The sequence below is a fragment of the Ictalurus punctatus genome, chromosome 21, assembly GCF_001660625.3.
Source record: "Ictalurus punctatus breed USDA103 chromosome 21, Coco_2.0, whole genome shotgun sequence".
Lineage (NCBI taxonomy): Eukaryota > Metazoa > Chordata > Actinopteri > Siluriformes > Ictaluridae > Ictalurus > Ictalurus punctatus.
This window is the reverse complement of record NC_030436.2, coordinates 11,035,001-11,050,964: the sequence shown is the minus strand read 5'-3', so window position 1 is coordinate 11,050,964 and position 15,964 is coordinate 11,035,001. Positions and strand designations below refer to the sequence as shown.

General features: G+C 41.0%; 1 protein-coding gene across 3 annotated transcripts in view; it reads left to right on the top strand.

Annotated features, from left to right (window-relative positions):
* The window catches only part of megf6b (multiple EGF-like-domains 6b), a 54,039-nt gene that overhangs the window by 21,938 nt on the left and 16,137 nt on the right, over nucleotides 1-15,964 (top strand). For 2 of the 3 annotated variants that reach the window (XR_008393147.1, XM_053673938.1), the window contains exons 5-15: nucleotides 3,058-3,180; nucleotides 10,959-11,081; nucleotides 11,308-11,433; nucleotides 11,789-11,911; nucleotides 12,032-12,154; nucleotides 13,063-13,200; nucleotides 13,312-13,434; nucleotides 14,546-14,668; nucleotides 14,777-14,926; nucleotides 15,500-15,631; nucleotides 15,773-15,901. Coding sequence is in view for 2 of the 3 variants with exons in the window: in XM_053673938.1 (XP_053529913.1) it covers nucleotides 3,058-3,180; nucleotides 10,959-11,081; nucleotides 11,308-11,433; nucleotides 11,789-11,911; nucleotides 12,032-12,154; nucleotides 13,063-13,200; nucleotides 13,312-13,434; nucleotides 14,546-14,668; nucleotides 14,777-14,926; nucleotides 15,500-15,631; nucleotides 15,773-15,901 (1,413 nt within the window). In the remaining variant the exon portion in view is untranslated. Of the gene's footprint in view, nucleotides 1-3,057; nucleotides 3,181-6,799; nucleotides 7,035-10,958; nucleotides 11,082-11,307; nucleotides 11,434-11,788; nucleotides 11,912-12,031; nucleotides 12,155-13,062; nucleotides 13,201-13,311; nucleotides 13,435-14,545; nucleotides 14,669-14,776; nucleotides 14,927-15,499; nucleotides 15,632-15,772; nucleotides 15,902-15,964 lie in introns of those variants that run through there. The other variant, XM_053673939.1, reaches the window with a different exon arrangement.

The following is a 15,964-nucleotide window of genomic DNA, read 5'->3' as shown; positions in this document are numbered from 1 at the left end:
GTACTAACGATGACCCAAGTGATGCTATCTATCTCCAGAGATTTACTTTGGCATACAGCCTGTTAGCACAAGACTCCGAAACTATGCTATCAGTGTTAGGCTACATGGCAGCTTGGCTACATCACAGGAAGACACACAGCGCAAGTCAGGAATGCAAGCACACAAATCTTCTGTATTTACAGGTTTTGTGACATACTGGGTTTGGGGTGTTGTAAGGGATGAACAGGCATGAACAGAAAGCTGAGGAGTCACTGGTAGTTTTTACTGGCATCAGATAATGGTTTCTACGAAGTGATGGATGTGTTTATGGGCCATACTGATAGTACAGTGAAAGAAATCCAAAATTGTAAATGCTATAAGTCACAGCTTTTGGCCTCCAGTAAAAGAATTGATGTCAGTGAGAGCCGAAGCCTGGTGCTCAGGTGCTGTAACGGAGCTTTGCAGGAGGGTCAGTAGCTCTGACTGGCGGCTTGTTAAAATGCATTAACCCGTGAACAGGGCACACATAACGAGGCAACACGATGAGAAACAACTGAACAAACATCTAAAAGTGGTGTTAGTTGTGCCTAGAGGAGCACCACATGCATGTCAGAATAAAGGAATGGATTTTCTTCTATGTTTAGAAACCACTTGTAGGAGTACTGTAGAGATTAAATTCGTTTTATTGAAAGAGAAAATTGAGTAATTTATCGCACATCAGTTTCCTGTATCATAGGAATGGTCATTATTCGCCACGAAGACTTTAAATATTCCAATCTAACATACTTGGAGTCTGATGCAACAGGTTTTGGGAAATGAAAATGCATCTGATTCTTCGTGATCAAGCTCAATTCCCGTTTCCATAATTTATCACTCCTTACTCTGATATTATTTGTCGATTGTGTGTTGCAGAAGAGTTCAGGGATATGTCAAATACTCCTCATAGTCTGATTGCGATGACTGACTGATTGTGCTGTGTATTTGAATAAAAAGAGGAAATGAATATTTTGTGGATGTATGAAAGAGTTAATTGTGGTCACTTGGTGAGTCGAAGTAATATTTACTGGAATAAACATATAGAATATATTGAAATATATGGAGTGGAATAAACATATCGTCTTTCATGGAAAATGTTTTGAAATATCATGATATGACTTTTTTTTTATTACATGACCCAGCCCTAGAAACCATAATAAAGCTGTAGCTATGACAGTGAGGAATGCGTCCCGGCTTGTCAGAGTTTAAAGGGTTAAATAATTTAAGAGGTAATGTTTCGATTTTTTTTTTTTTTTAACAATACAGAGATTTGTCTGGTTTTCTGTCTATTAATAGAGGTCTAATTTGAACCAGATGAATATATAAACCAAGATTGATGCTTTGTTTGCTCATATCATATTTTTGAATATTACATTTCGACCGTCTGTAGCTCCTTCAGACCACACAAACTTTATGAGGAGGTCAAACCGATTTGTTCCCCATTCACCTTTGAACTTGAGACCATTAGCCCAAACGCTGGGATTTAACGCAAGCTGCCGTTGCCGTCTGGAATCGTGCATTTGTGTGTCCTGTGCTAGAACCTGCGGGTGATCCATGCATGATTTCAGAGGTCTACTGGACTATTGTCTAGGATTCAGGTGAAACTGTTGAAGTAAAACAATCTTTATGTGCGTTGCAGCGTTTTATTGAACATATCATTGCTCAGTTCTTTGTGCTTGTTTTGATCTTTTAGCCCTGTTGAAGTAGCTGCAAAGACCTTGTTGACCCTGACTGCACACACTTTTTTTGGAAGCTAAGAACCTGTAATTATCCAATGAACCCAATCCAAAGAACTATTGAGAAATGTTATTTTGGTGGATAATGGTTCAGAACCTTTTTCTGAAAACTTTTTCTGTTATATGGTTCAATCTATATGGTTCTCCAAGAGAAACAAGTTCAAGAGACCTTTATGGTGCTAGATGGATCGTGTTGTCGGTGTACAGTATAATAACATTTCAGCAGCACTTTGGTTTAATCACAGTCTTCATTATAAAGAATGATCTTTGCTTCCCAATGGGGTAAAACTTGGAACTTTCTCTGGTGGGGAATCACTCTGTTGTATGGTTCTATATAGGGCCTTTCAGAGTTCCTCACACAGGAATAAGGCAAATAGAACCCTTTTTGAAGAGATTTCTGGATGTGTCTGTGTTACAAACGTCATGTTATTGCTTTTCAAATGACCTGCTTCTTCTTCTTCTTCTTCTTCTTCTTAAGAATATCTACAGTAGAACCTGTCAGGAGTTTAACATTTAGCTAAATATTACTGGTACTTGGTACATAAAAATGGTTCTTTATGGTTTATTGGATAACAGTACCCTTTTCTGATAGGAAAGCATTCTGTTTCGAGTAGAGTTCTATATAAAACCTTTATGGGTTCCCCAAGAGAGAGAGAAGAAGAAGAACCTCCATCATGTTTTTGTTCAATATGAGTTCAGGATCGTACAGGAATGTGGTTGCTTAGAGCTTGTGGTAGACCTTGTGTGTGAAATCAGGACCACATGGAGGAAAAATATTGGGCTTAGCTTTTACTTTTGCGAGGTTTTGAAACAGTACTCGGGGAATTTCACGTAATCACCTCGGTAATTGTCAGAACACCTTTCTGCGTTGTAAATGGTGTCTGGAGGCTGGTGTGATGAGGTGTTTACTGAAATAACTGCCATGTTCGGGGAATGCACAATTGTGAGGTCTGAGTGGTGTAAATATCTGCATGCGTCTGAGGTGAGAGATGCTCACATGTGGTGGAACTGATGGAATGATGAAGCCTCCTGTTGTTTACTTCCTCTATGATATTTGGAGAACTTGCTTCATTATTATTTTTACAGTCCGTGGCTGTGATTTTGTGTTCACACACATTAAAAAAAAATAAACAAATGAAGACTTGTACCACTCTAGTTGAATTCTCTAAGCTGGTTGGTCACAGGATGTGCATTATTTTCATATAACCCCCTGATTATACATTCGTGGTTCTTGACGTGGCTCTTTATACATGGTATGATTGCCAAAGGATTCGGGTTGAACTGTTTTGTGTTCTCTCTCCATCAGACGTGAACGAGTGTGAGGAGACGAACGGAGGCTGCGAGGCACTATGCTGTAACACTATTGGCAGCTTCTATTGCAAGTGTCCTTCAGGACAGGAACTCAAGGAGGACGGCAAGACCTGCCAAGGTGAGCACTAAAGAGGAAGCTCTGATCGAATAAAGTTTGTGCAGGAGGTCCTAAGTTTTCTCATTACTTCATTTGTATACCATCCAACAAAACGTCTCTTGATTTTAACATGTGACTCTAATCACATGAGACATACTGACACGCAGACGTGTTCTGTCTGCGTCTGGAAGCGATTGTAGACATCGGAGTGATGAGGTCTTGCATTACGTGGTAATACACCCTGAGGCAACATGTCACAGACTTTAGCGTGAGCCATGATGTGCCTCTTCGTGAACCTCTGCACTACATTACACTACATCTCTGCTGCGGCTTATTGACTTTTAAAGAGGTCGTGACTCCATCACTCAGGTGTCCTCCTTTCATCATGATCAATACAATACTCATTAGGCTGTGCAGATTCACTCCATCATGGAAAGGATCTTGCCATCTAATGGACAGCAAATCAATTGTAGCAGGTACATATAAATGAGCAAAGAGCATCAGGTACATGAGTACCTGCCACTTGTACCATTCATTATATTTTTTCATTTTTCCGCATCAGTAGCTGCGTGATAAAACTCAAGAGTACAGTTTAACGTTTTAAAGTGCCGTCATGATCCAGTTTAAAACTTGCAAACTAGAAGTAAATCACCAAGACTAAGTCCCTTGGCCCTCACGTGCGTGTTTACTGAGGTGTCGAGAGGTGAAAGGTTAAATATTGAATTCAGGGGGGTTTGGTGAAAGCGCATGTGAAGTAGAAATCAGTGAATCGAAGGCGAGAAACGCCAATTTATTTGATCGGTTTTGGAGATGATGTGGTTTTATATGTAATTTGATCACGTAATTCAGCATCAAATAATCATGAGTCAGAACAGTGATTTCAGTCATAATCGTATTTCGTCAAGAATCGTTCAACAGTAAGAATATAAACACTAAATAAAGACGTTAGTGTTGACAAATAACTGCTGTATTTACGATTTACTGCATCTGCGTCTTTATTAGCTATAAAAGATGGATCCGAAGCGGTGAGTATACAGTACTCAATCAGATCTGTTTACCGTCTGAAAGTGTTTTCATGACGAGCTCGAGCGGAAACACAGAGAGTCAGCACCGCGAATGCCAGCGCTGCAGCACGAGTCTCGTGCCAGGACCTTCACTGGCACCTTTTCTCCATTCTTTATGAAACTCCCACAAAACTTCCAGATCTTTTACATCATTAAAAAGTGTGTGTGTGTCTTTTTTTTTTCTTTTCTTGTTGCACACAGTGCAGTACATCTTACACACTCCATCTCCTTGACAGTCTAATTAAAGTCATTTCATAGACGTTGCTAAATGATCTCACTTCAGAAGTTGATCTTAAATTTGGTGCCTGCTTGACCATCCAAAAGCTTCATATCGTCTCCTTCTCCACCCTTATCATCTTCTTCCTCTCCAATCTCGCCCCTAAAACACCTCCCGGAATACCACGGGTTTGTGGAATGTGTATGCTAATCAGCCCCAGACCCGACTTACAGGAAGAGACGAGTCCGTATCTTTACCTGAGCACATGGCACTTCAGTACCAGGCCAAAAAAACTACTAGCAGGTCTGGACTGAAACAGCAGCTGGATTTTGTCTACACAGACACACACACACTACAGTACAGTGTTAATACAACAGCGTATAGTGTCGACGGGCTGAAGGTCATATCAGAGTACTGTTCTGGCTCATGGTCTCGAGGGAGTCTGGCTATGGAGTCTTAAAAGAAATGTTTCAATCTTTGTTTCCTTCGCAAGCATCGAATTTACACCTACAGACCTGAATGAACAATTAGTGTTGCATTAAGATGTACTGTAATTACAATTTTTAATGAATTAATCAGTGAGCAACTAGTTTTTAAATCAAATGAATATTTAACTTATTACATTAGCGCTTGCAAATTATTCCTTAAAATGTTTTAAAATAACTCTTTCCATCTACAGTATTAATTAAGTCCGCATTGTTTATTGTGTTTAATCTCTGTGTTGATTCCATCTGTACTGTATTATAAAGTAAATTGTTTCAATAATAATTTTAATAATCATAACCATATCTGTGCAGCATATGTAAATAAATTGTGCATCTAAATGTAGTTCAGAAACTACAAAAAGAAATGAAGATGCACAGTAGTGCTTGAAAGTTTGTGAACCCTTTAGAATGTTCTATATTTCTGCATAAATATCACCTAAAATGTAAATCATCGGATTTTCACACACATCCTAAAAGTAGATAAAGACAACTCAATTAAACAAGTGGGACAAAAATGTTATACTTGGTCATTTATTTATTGAGGAAAATGATCCAATATTACACATCTGTGAGTGGCAAAAGTATGTGAATGTCTAGGATTAGCAGTTAATCTGAAGGTGCAATTAGAGTCAGGTGTTTTCCATCAGTAGGATGACAATCGTTTGAGAGTGAGTGAGTGTCCTGTTTTATTTAAAGAACAGGGGTCTATCAGATTCTGATCTTCACAGCACGTGTTTGTGGAAGTGTATCATGGCACAAACAAAGGAGATTTCTGAGGACGTCAGAAAGAAGAGTTGTTGAAGCTCATCAGGTTGGAAAAGGTTACAAAACCATCTCTAAAGAGTTTGGACTCCATCAATCCACAGTCAGACAGATTGTGTACAAATGGAGGAAATTTAAGATCATTGTTCCCCTCCTAAGGAGTGGAGACCAACAAAGATCTCTCCAAGAGCAAGACGTGTAATTGTCCACGAGGTCACAGAGGAACCCAGGGTAACTTGTAAGCATCTAAAGACCTCTCTCACATTGGCTAATGTTAATGTTCAAGAGTCCACCATCAGGAGAACACTGAACAATAATGGTGTGCATGGCAGGGCTGCAAGGAGAAAACTACGGCTCTCCAAAAAGAACATTACTGCCAGTCTGTCACTGATGGAACAGAAATTGAAGTCTGAATTCTTCTAAAGGGAAATTTTAGGACATTGTCTATGAACTGAATCTCAAGAGAAACTGGGTCATGCAGCAAGACAACGACCCTAAGCACACAAGTCATTATTAGAGAGGGCCTAGTGAATGTTGAAAAAATATATCGAAAAGCTTCATGTTTTAGAGTGCCTTCTTGTATGCAGCGTTTGTACAGAATGTTTGGCTGAAGACTGAATAACGCTCAGCTGTGCTTCCCATCACACTAATTACTGCCATCGTGTAGAAATTCACTCATTGGTCTCACTGAAGAGTTTGTGAAAAAAATCCAATACGCTAATTCATGTATTGTTCATTCCTCATCTTTCTGGCTTATTTATTTATTTATCTATCTATTTATTGATTTATTTAAGCATGATGTAATCAGACGTTCTGTCAGCGGCTTATTACTGAAATCAGGCTAACACGTAGAGTTCCAGAACCTTTTTTAAACCGAGACACATCTGTGAGCAGAGCAAATACTGTGATTTTCATAGATGATTTTTGGGTGAATCTGTTTAACAGAAAGCTGAAATTCTTTTTAACTGTGTTGAATCGGCCCACAATAAAAGGAGTGTGAAGTTACGGAAAAGGAGGGGACTGAGAAAGAGAGAGAGCTGAAGCGAGTACGACTATATATATATAAGTGAGGGAGGAATGAAAAGAAAGAAACACTCTTGACTCCTGGTTTCTTCACTGATCACCCAACCTCACTCGTGTCCGTATCGGTGTCCGTCACTGGGACTGAAGTGTTCCTCAGCATGCCATCACCCATGTGGCTGGTGCTTTCTTTTGTCTGCACTGGGCTTCATCTCAGCTCTGTTTATTCGACATACTATTCCGCTTACTGGCACCATTTTAGGGGCTGTTACAGGCTGCCGTGCTTCACTGCATATAACAGGTTCAGCATGGGATACCTGAGACCAGGTGAGTGCTCAGTCATCTTTCTTCTCGCTCACCAGCCTCTCTTTTCGGAGCTTCAGAGGAATTGCAAAGCGTAAACTCCTCTGTCCTGAAGATGTCTGAAAACTTAAAGTTACTACTTTACAAAGCGCAGACACCAGGGACTCCTTCCATAAATGTTCAGCAAACGAGTGCCTTTATATAAACCTGTGATTTGCAGCTGTGTTACTGTCAGGACAGACAGCATTTAAAATGTTGTGCAGGTCCCCTTCACGTGTTCTTCATTTTACAAAGTCTGCATGCGATCACCAGGTTCAGATTAGCAGAGATTAGTCGTTTAAAGTGTGTTCCAGATCAACTGTGTGTTGTGCTGTTCACTCTGTACAAAACAAAGCCAGCAGGTTTAACTCCTTGTGTCAAAGCCCACATTTTTGGTATCTTTTTGCCAGTTAAAGCTCCAAACCAAACAAATGTGTGCACGGTATGAATGGAATGGGAGAACTTGGTTTCCTGGAAGGACCTGCAGTCTCTATAAGCACGGAAACATCTATAGCACTAGCTCCATATGCAGTCTCTTAGTGCTGGAAATGTTCTTCAATCCTTCATTGGATAATTGGTCTGCACTTATATAGCGCTTTTATCCAAAGCGCTTTACACTGGGTCTCATTCACCCATTCACAAACACTCACACACCAGTGGTAGCAGAGCTGCCATGCAAGGCACTAACTTGCCATCGGGAGCAACTTGGGGTTCAGTGTCTTGTCCAAGGACACTTCGGCATGTGGAGTCATGTGGGCCGAGAATCGAACCGCCAACCCTACAATTAGTGGAAAACCCGCTCAACCACCTGAGTTACAGCCGCCCCATAATTAAGGGTTCTTGGCCCCCTTAAAATCATTCTATTTGGAGCCCTTAATAATAATTATAGACTCTTTCGTAGGCTTCTTCACAGAAGCTTTCAGGGTTCCTCAGAGGCACAACCGAAGAGGCCTTAAGACTGAAGTGCATGCATAAAAAAATGGTGGTGATCTGTATTTACACACACAACTGTGTATACAGTAATACACTGACTGTGTATTATTATGAAGTATACATGGTTATACACATTATTAAGTGTGTAATAATACAACAACTGTGTATTATGTTTGGACGACCCACGCGTTAAATTTTAGCTACCCCTGTGTTTAAATACCTAATAAATCCCACAAAGGTAGTTTGTCAGTTCCAATTCATGCTTGGAGTTACTTTCCAATCCAAATTCAACAGGAGGAGTTCAGTAGAAGTTCCTGTGTGACCCTGAATTCATTTCCATACAGTATAGTAGGTCATTAATGGAATTCATTTGAACGATTACGGAAAATATTGGCACACACGTAAAGAAAGTTCCCTGAACTTAACTAGCACGGCGGCTTTATTGAGTTTTATGCACACAGCTTTGTTTTGCTCTCGATCGATTAGGATGAAGATACCTCCGAGCCCTTCTGTAAGGTAATCTGTGTCCCATATAGTGCTCATTCTCAAAGAACGGCTCTGAAACACTCACCAGTCACCGGATGCTGCTGCATCTCCTGCAGAGGTTCTGTGTTGATGCGTGGCTACAAACCTAGTTATTGCTGTGTTATATAGAGTCACCTCTCTAACACATAACACTAGCCTCTTTCATTCCTTTTGGAAGGAACGGCGCTTACATTGGCACGTGAGGTCGCAGGTTTTGTTTAAAGAGAAAGCAGTGAGAACACGACGTTTATGCTAGAGAAATGTGAGCGAGTGTTGACGTTGCTTGGAGAGAGAGAATTTTAGGAGTATATCCATCCCAGTGTAACCGAGCACCCTCAGGAGCTGAATGAACGAAGAACTTGGTTGTGTGTTCAGATCTAGGGCTGAAAGGCTAAACATCAGCTTGGAAATGGGATGGATTGTTGATGGAGGGATGCAGAAGAGAACGGACATCTTGATTTTGTGTCACTTTGACAGACAGGTGAGAGAGTCGCATCGATAACGGTCTCTCTGTCTCCTGTGGCATCATCATGATTCGAACTCATGGTCTCTCAAACGTCGGTCTCCTGTGACACTCACGACACTAGAACTTGGAACTCCAAGTCTAAATTAGGAGAGCAAAAAGGAATCTGGAAACTCCCTTTATAAAAACAAACACGTACGTCATGATGGAGTTAGCGTTCTTATAACGTTCTTGTGTTTGTTGTGTCTTTTGGTCTGTTGTGTATGAGGAATGGATGCTGATGGTGGATCTCAAATGAATACAGATGTTTTGTAGGTGTTTTCAGTGGTGGACAGGAGTCAGCATGGGCACTCTGACTGGTCTGACTCCTTTCTATCAGAGCCAGCATGAACTTTTTCAACAATTTGTGCTACAGTAGCTCTTCTGTGTGATCGGAACAGATGGGCTAGCCTTCTGTCCCCACACGCGTCAGTGAGCTTTGGGCACCCATGACCCTGTCCCTGGATCACCGGTTGTCCTTAATTGGACCACTTTTGGTAGATACTAACCACTGCATACTGGGAACACCCCACAAGACCTGTCATCGTCTAGCCATTACATTTTGGCCCTTTTGTCAAAGTCGCTCAGATTCTTACGCTTGCCCATTTTTCCTGCTTCCAACACGCCAACTTCGAGAACTGACCGTTAACTTTCTGCCTAATAAATATATCCCCCACCTCGATAGGTCAAGTCAAGTGGCTTTATTATACAGTACACAGTGAAATGAAACAATGCTCCTTCAGGACCATGGTGCTACATAAAACAACACGCTTAACTACATGAGACGACACAATTAAATAAGACCTACACATTTTTACATCATTTTTATTTGTTTAAATTTTTTTTTACATAGACGGTACAATAACTACTAAAGCAGGTGCCATTGTAATGAGATAATCAATGTTGTTATTATGAAAAGTCACATGTCAGTGGGTTTAATCTCACCGCTGATCGGTTTAGTACATCATTATACGTCACACTGACACGGAGTTTAAAAAATTTCCAGTTAAATGTTTAAATGTTCTCAGTCATTAAAAAAAAACAAAAACATTTGCAGATTGAACAGTCGTGTAGAGTGAGTCTATTGAACTGGTGTCATAAGGAAACTCTGCCCGTGAACCGCTTATGGAATCCGAAAGACCAGGATTGAAAGATTCTCGCCTAGACATTTCCATCTTGCTGACATGGAGGTGTGTTATGATGTAGAATGTGTTAGGACGTGGTTGGGTTAGCTTATATATACAAAATATTCATTTGTAGACCAGAAATGGTTGAAGCGATCTGATTTTAATCTGTCCAAATCTGTGTTTTTGTATAAATAATGCTTGTCTGGATGTCATTTTGAACAGCATGGGAATCGGTACGTTGTAAAGCGTGGGAACGTAGTTTGTCTGATCTAACACGGACTTAGACAGCGATGCAGATCTGATCTCAGTTCAGCTCGAGCAGGACGTTAGTGCGTTTGTAAATGATGCATGGTCGGATTAGCTCTGATCTCAGCAGCCGCCTGCTTTCAAAGTCATAAAACTCCTGTCACTTTTCAACGGGGCGTGAAGTCATGGGTCAGCAGAAAGCTCACAGACCGAGGTTGTAATGCCGTCGCGCTACACATAACTTTCTCACAGAAGCCACGTTTCTTTATTTTTGTCCTCTCTCTGGTCGGTTGTGTGGAATTTTACAACGTCACCATTCTTCCTCGTTCAGATTTGAATGATTTGAATCCGACTGGAAGGTTTTTAAATTGTTGAAATCGTTCAAAGATGTGGCGAGGGCTGCTCAGGTCTCACGGCAAATGTGATCATCTTTTATCCGTGTGGATGAAGCTGACTGTGCAGCTGCAATCGCTGGCCATGTTCTGAACTTAGGGAAATAAATAGTACTTGGAGTTGGAGCGTCTGCTGCAGCTTTTTTCAGATTTTTTGATTTCAGATTTTATTTTTCCCCTGCAGACATCGACGAGTGCCTCGTCCATAATGGAGGATGTCAGCACAAGTGTGTGAACACCCGAGGCTCCGTCCAGTGCCAGTGTGACCCTGGGTTTCGCCTGCATGTAGACAGACGCACCTGCATAGGTAAGGCCACTTTCTCTTTTCTGTCCAGTTGCATGATGCGATTGATGAACCTCTAGAGATCAGAAAGTCGCTCCGGTTCACACGTTCTTTAAAAACTTGTAAAAAAAAAAAAAAAAAGTTTCTGTGGTTGCTTTCGCAGTAGTAAAGAATTCGTTCTTTAATAATCTGTTGTTGTAATATATGAATTAATACATCTTTTTGTGTGTGTGTGTGTGTGTGTGTGTAGCTGTCGGCTTGTGTGGCATCAGTAATGGAGGGTGTGAACACATTTGCATCCAGCAGTCAGCGGTTCAGATCCAGTGCCGCTGTCGACCCAACTACAGACTGGCAGAGGACGGCAAACACTGCACCTGTAAGTGTGTGAGTGAGTGAGTAAGTGTGTGTGTGTGTGTGTGTGTGTGTGTGTGTCCACTTTAACTGACATTCCATTCAGAAATTTTCCCACGATGTCATCTCCATACATTCCTTTCTACTTTGAAAACAATCAGGTTTTCACTTTGCAGGAGTTTCTCTTATTAATAGACGTTAAGCCTGGAACACACGGTTTTTTGAGAGAAATCAGCACTAGAAGTGAAGAGAGTCTGAAATTTGACTTTAACATGCTCACAGAAGAAATGCAGCACTTGATGATTATTATTAACCTGGCAATAAAAACCTTTAAAGGTTTTAATGATGGATTATACAGTACGTGTTCTTTCTCGCCGCAGTGGAGAACCTGTGTGTTCTGCGGAACGGTGGCTGTTCTCAGGAGTGCCGCAGTGATGGGGGCAGGACCTACTGCGACTGTCGTCCGGGTTTCAACCTGACAGAGGACGGCAAGACCTGCCGAGGTAAATCCAGCTGATTTTCACAGGTGAAAATTTGTTCTTTAATAATCAGTTTTGGTAATATATGAATTGAGTCTTTTCTTTGTGTGTGTGTGTGTGTGTGTGTGTGTGTGCGCATCTCAGACATCGACGAATGCCAGACGGGTCAGGCGCAGTGTGCACACGGCTGCCGTAACACCAGAGGCTCCTTCGTTTGCGTGTGTAATGCTGGATACGAGGTGGGAGCGGACGGCACACAATGCTATCGTGAGTTTAAATCCTCGACGGCACACAGACCAAAACCACCGATTTATTTTATAGTGTAGCTATTTTTGTATATCAGGCTTACGGTGCTGTGAAAAAGTATTTGCCCCATCCTGATTTCTTCTGTTTTTGTGTATATCTCTTACTAAATTGTTTCAGAAATCAAAACAAAATCTAAGCTAAAACAAAGGCAGCCTGAGTAAACAGTTTTTAAATGATAATGTTATTTACTGAAGCAAAAAAGTTATCCCATACCAACTGGGCCTGTGTGAAAATTTATTTGCCACCCCGTAGTTACTAATTCCCCAAATCTATGAAACTGCATTCATAATAGGGTTCAGCTGGACACAACCAGATTACTGCAAACCCTGTTCAATGAAATCAACTCGTAAATAGAACTTTTTCAACAGCAGGAAGTTGGTTAAAAGGTCTTACCCAGTAACACACTATGCCAAAGTGGAAAGAAATTCCAGAAATGATGAGGAAGAAATTGATGGAAATACATCAGTCTGGGAAGGGTTACAAAGCTATTTCAGAGGCTCTGGGACTCCTAAGAACCAAAGCGAGAGCCATTATCTCCAAACGGAAAACTCTGCACAGTATTGAACCTTCCCAGAAGTGGCCGAGCATCTAAAGTGCCTCCAAGAGGCGCTTTTCTCGACAACTTCCGGGGCTTTTTTGTGTTTTTTTGGCAGCATGACAAGCTGTATTTTTTTTCTCTTTTAATAACCGCTCTAAACTATAAATTGATAAAAAGTATGAGAGGAATAATTTAAGGAACTTTGGGGAATGCTGTAACGACATGAGTCCTTGTTGTCGATTATTTTGCATTATTTTAACATAAATAATTTGTGGTAAGATTATGAAGCTTTATGAGTGTGTGTGTGTGTGTGTGTGTGTGTGTGTGTTAGGGATTGAGATGGAGATTGTGAACAGCTGTGAGACTAATAATGGCGGCTGTTCTCATCACTGTGAGCACAACTCTAATGGCCCGGTGTGCGTCTGTAACCAAGGCTACCGGCTCCATGAGGACCTCAAGACGTGTATTGGTAAAAATAAAAGCGTCGCTGAAACATAACATGCTGGATCCTTCAGCTTTAATTATTGTATTATTATGGCATTGCTCTGAAAATGGTTGATTTTATTGGTTTTGTATTTAGACGTAGACGAGTGCGAGGACGGCGGCTCGTGTTGTCAGCAGGACTGTATGAATTACCCAGGAGGCTACGAGTGCTACTGCGCCGCAGGCTACAGGCTCAACTCGGACGGCTGCAGCTGTGACGGTGTGTGTTGCGTTGAAGACAAAGCAAGCTCCTGACCGAGAACGAATAGAGCACTGCGTTTATTTTTGTTTCGTATCATGTTTTGTCATATTGCTTACTCTTTTAATTCCCGATGAGATTACTGTGGATGGTACAACATAAAGACTATAAGGAATGCTGTGCATGTTCTTCCTCGGATATCCTTCAGACTGCGATTGCTATGAACAGTTTACACTCAAGTCTCCATCATTGACCAGTTAATATCTTAGATACAATATCCTTTAAGTTTAAACTATAATGAAATCAGTCAGAAATGACTCTGATGCATATTGTCTTAAGTTGCTCATAAGCTCACAAGTTCCTGTTTACACAACTGCACTTTTTGACTTATATATATATACACACATACACACACACACATATATATATATATATATATATATATATATATACACATACACACACACACACACACACACACACACATATATGTATATATATGTATGTATGTATATATATGTATATATATATATGTGTGTATATACATATATATATATATATATATATATATGTATATATATATATGTGTGTATATACATATATATGTACATATAAATATATATACACACACACACACATATATATATATATATATATATGTGTGTGTGTGTGTATATATATGTATATGTGTGTATATATATGTATATGTGTGTGTGTGTGTGTGTGTGTGTGTGTGTATATATATATATAAATAATATATATGAGAAATTACTTATAATCTCACTAGCTGGTGTCACCCAGATGAGGATGGGTTCCCTTCCTCATGTCGTCTCAGGGAGTTTTCTCCTCACCACCGTTTCCTTTTCTATTGTTAAAAGTCCTTTGTTGATGGGAAATCCTCGTCCCATCCCGTCCCCATCGATGCCATAAACGTCGAGTTTTACATAATCTTTATAATCATTCAGTGGAGGTGTTCCAGCACTTAATGAGTGTCTGGGTTCCTTGAAAATTTTTAATAATTGTCACACTTATAAGGTTTATTAATAAGGATTTGTTTTTTAAGATTTGAGAACTTCCTAAAATGATATCTGTAACAGAATCTTATAACGGAGATGAAACCGTGTGTGTACAGATATAGACGAGTGTCTGGCCGAGAACGATGGCTGTGAACACGAGTGTCAGAACAGCGCCGGATCGTTCACGTGTTCCTGCAGACCAGGATATGGGCTGAACACGGACCGCCGCTCCTGTACCTGTGAGTGATCTGTACTGGTGTTCTGTACTGGTTCTGATTATGATCTCCTCAGTGTGTCTATAATCATATGATGTGGTAACTTGTGTGTGTGTGTGTGTTTGTTGTCAGGGCTGGACGGAACAGTTCCGCACACTGGATCAGTGAAGGAGGCCTGGCAGTTGAATCTGATCACGGATTACAGACTGTTGGAGCACTATGACGACTATGAGGAGGACGACGGAGAGCTGCGTGCCGAGAGCACGCTGGCCGAGAAATTCGGTTAGTCACAGGTCTTCTCCAGAATACGTGGTGTTACACACACAAGCTTTGTGCGCTAACACGTGAATTTAACCAGCTTTGGTTTGGTTAGTGGAATTATTTCCTCGATATATATGACACACGTATGTCTGCATACTTACAAAACCGGTTCAGTCTAGAACCTGTGAAGAGTTCTCTGGCTCGTTGTTCTAGGGAAACCGTTAAGAAGCTAAGAACTCTTGAGGAACTTGTCCCCCCCCCCTTGTTTTGTCGTGCCTGTGTTGTTGTGACATGTTCGCTGTTTATCCGCAGTGGAATTAAAAAACAAAACAAAACAGTTCGGTATAAAATTTCTGTTTCATTGCTGGAAGGCTGAAAGAATATTTCCCTGATATCAACAGAAGATTTATTCATCTTGTCTTATTTCCTACAACCTGCTTTACATAATTCATTACATATAAACAGGCTTCTTACTCCACATACTAACTAAAACCAGACTGAAGTATTATATATCAGGATAACTCTTTTATCTCAGGATAACTCTCTCTCTCTCTCTCTCGCTCTCTCGCGCGCTCTCGCGCTCATTGTCTTCAGTGTGTCTGAATGACACTTTTGGCTTCGACTGCAGTTTGTCCTGTGAGGACTGTATAAACGGAGGAGTGTGTAACACACACCGAACTGGCTGTGACTGCCCAGATGGCTGGACAGGAATTATCTGCAACCAGAGTGAGTTTCAGCTCGAAGCCACGCCTACATTCCTATCAACAAATTGTGTCTTATTTCTGTTTTGCCTTTAATGTGTGTAATTGTGTGTATCTAAATATCTGACAGCGTGCGTGTGTGTGTGTGTGTGTGTGTGTGATGCAGCCTGTCCCGAGGGCCGGTTCGGCAGAAACTGCTCATTCCCGTGTAAGTGTGAGAATGGAGGTGTGTGTGATCCGGTGACCGGACGATGTCGCTGTCCACCGGGCGTCAGTGGAGAACGCTGTCAGGACGGTAAGTCTGGGGTCGGGGGTGGGGGGTGGGGGGTCTTCTAAAAGACCAAAGATGATGACATGA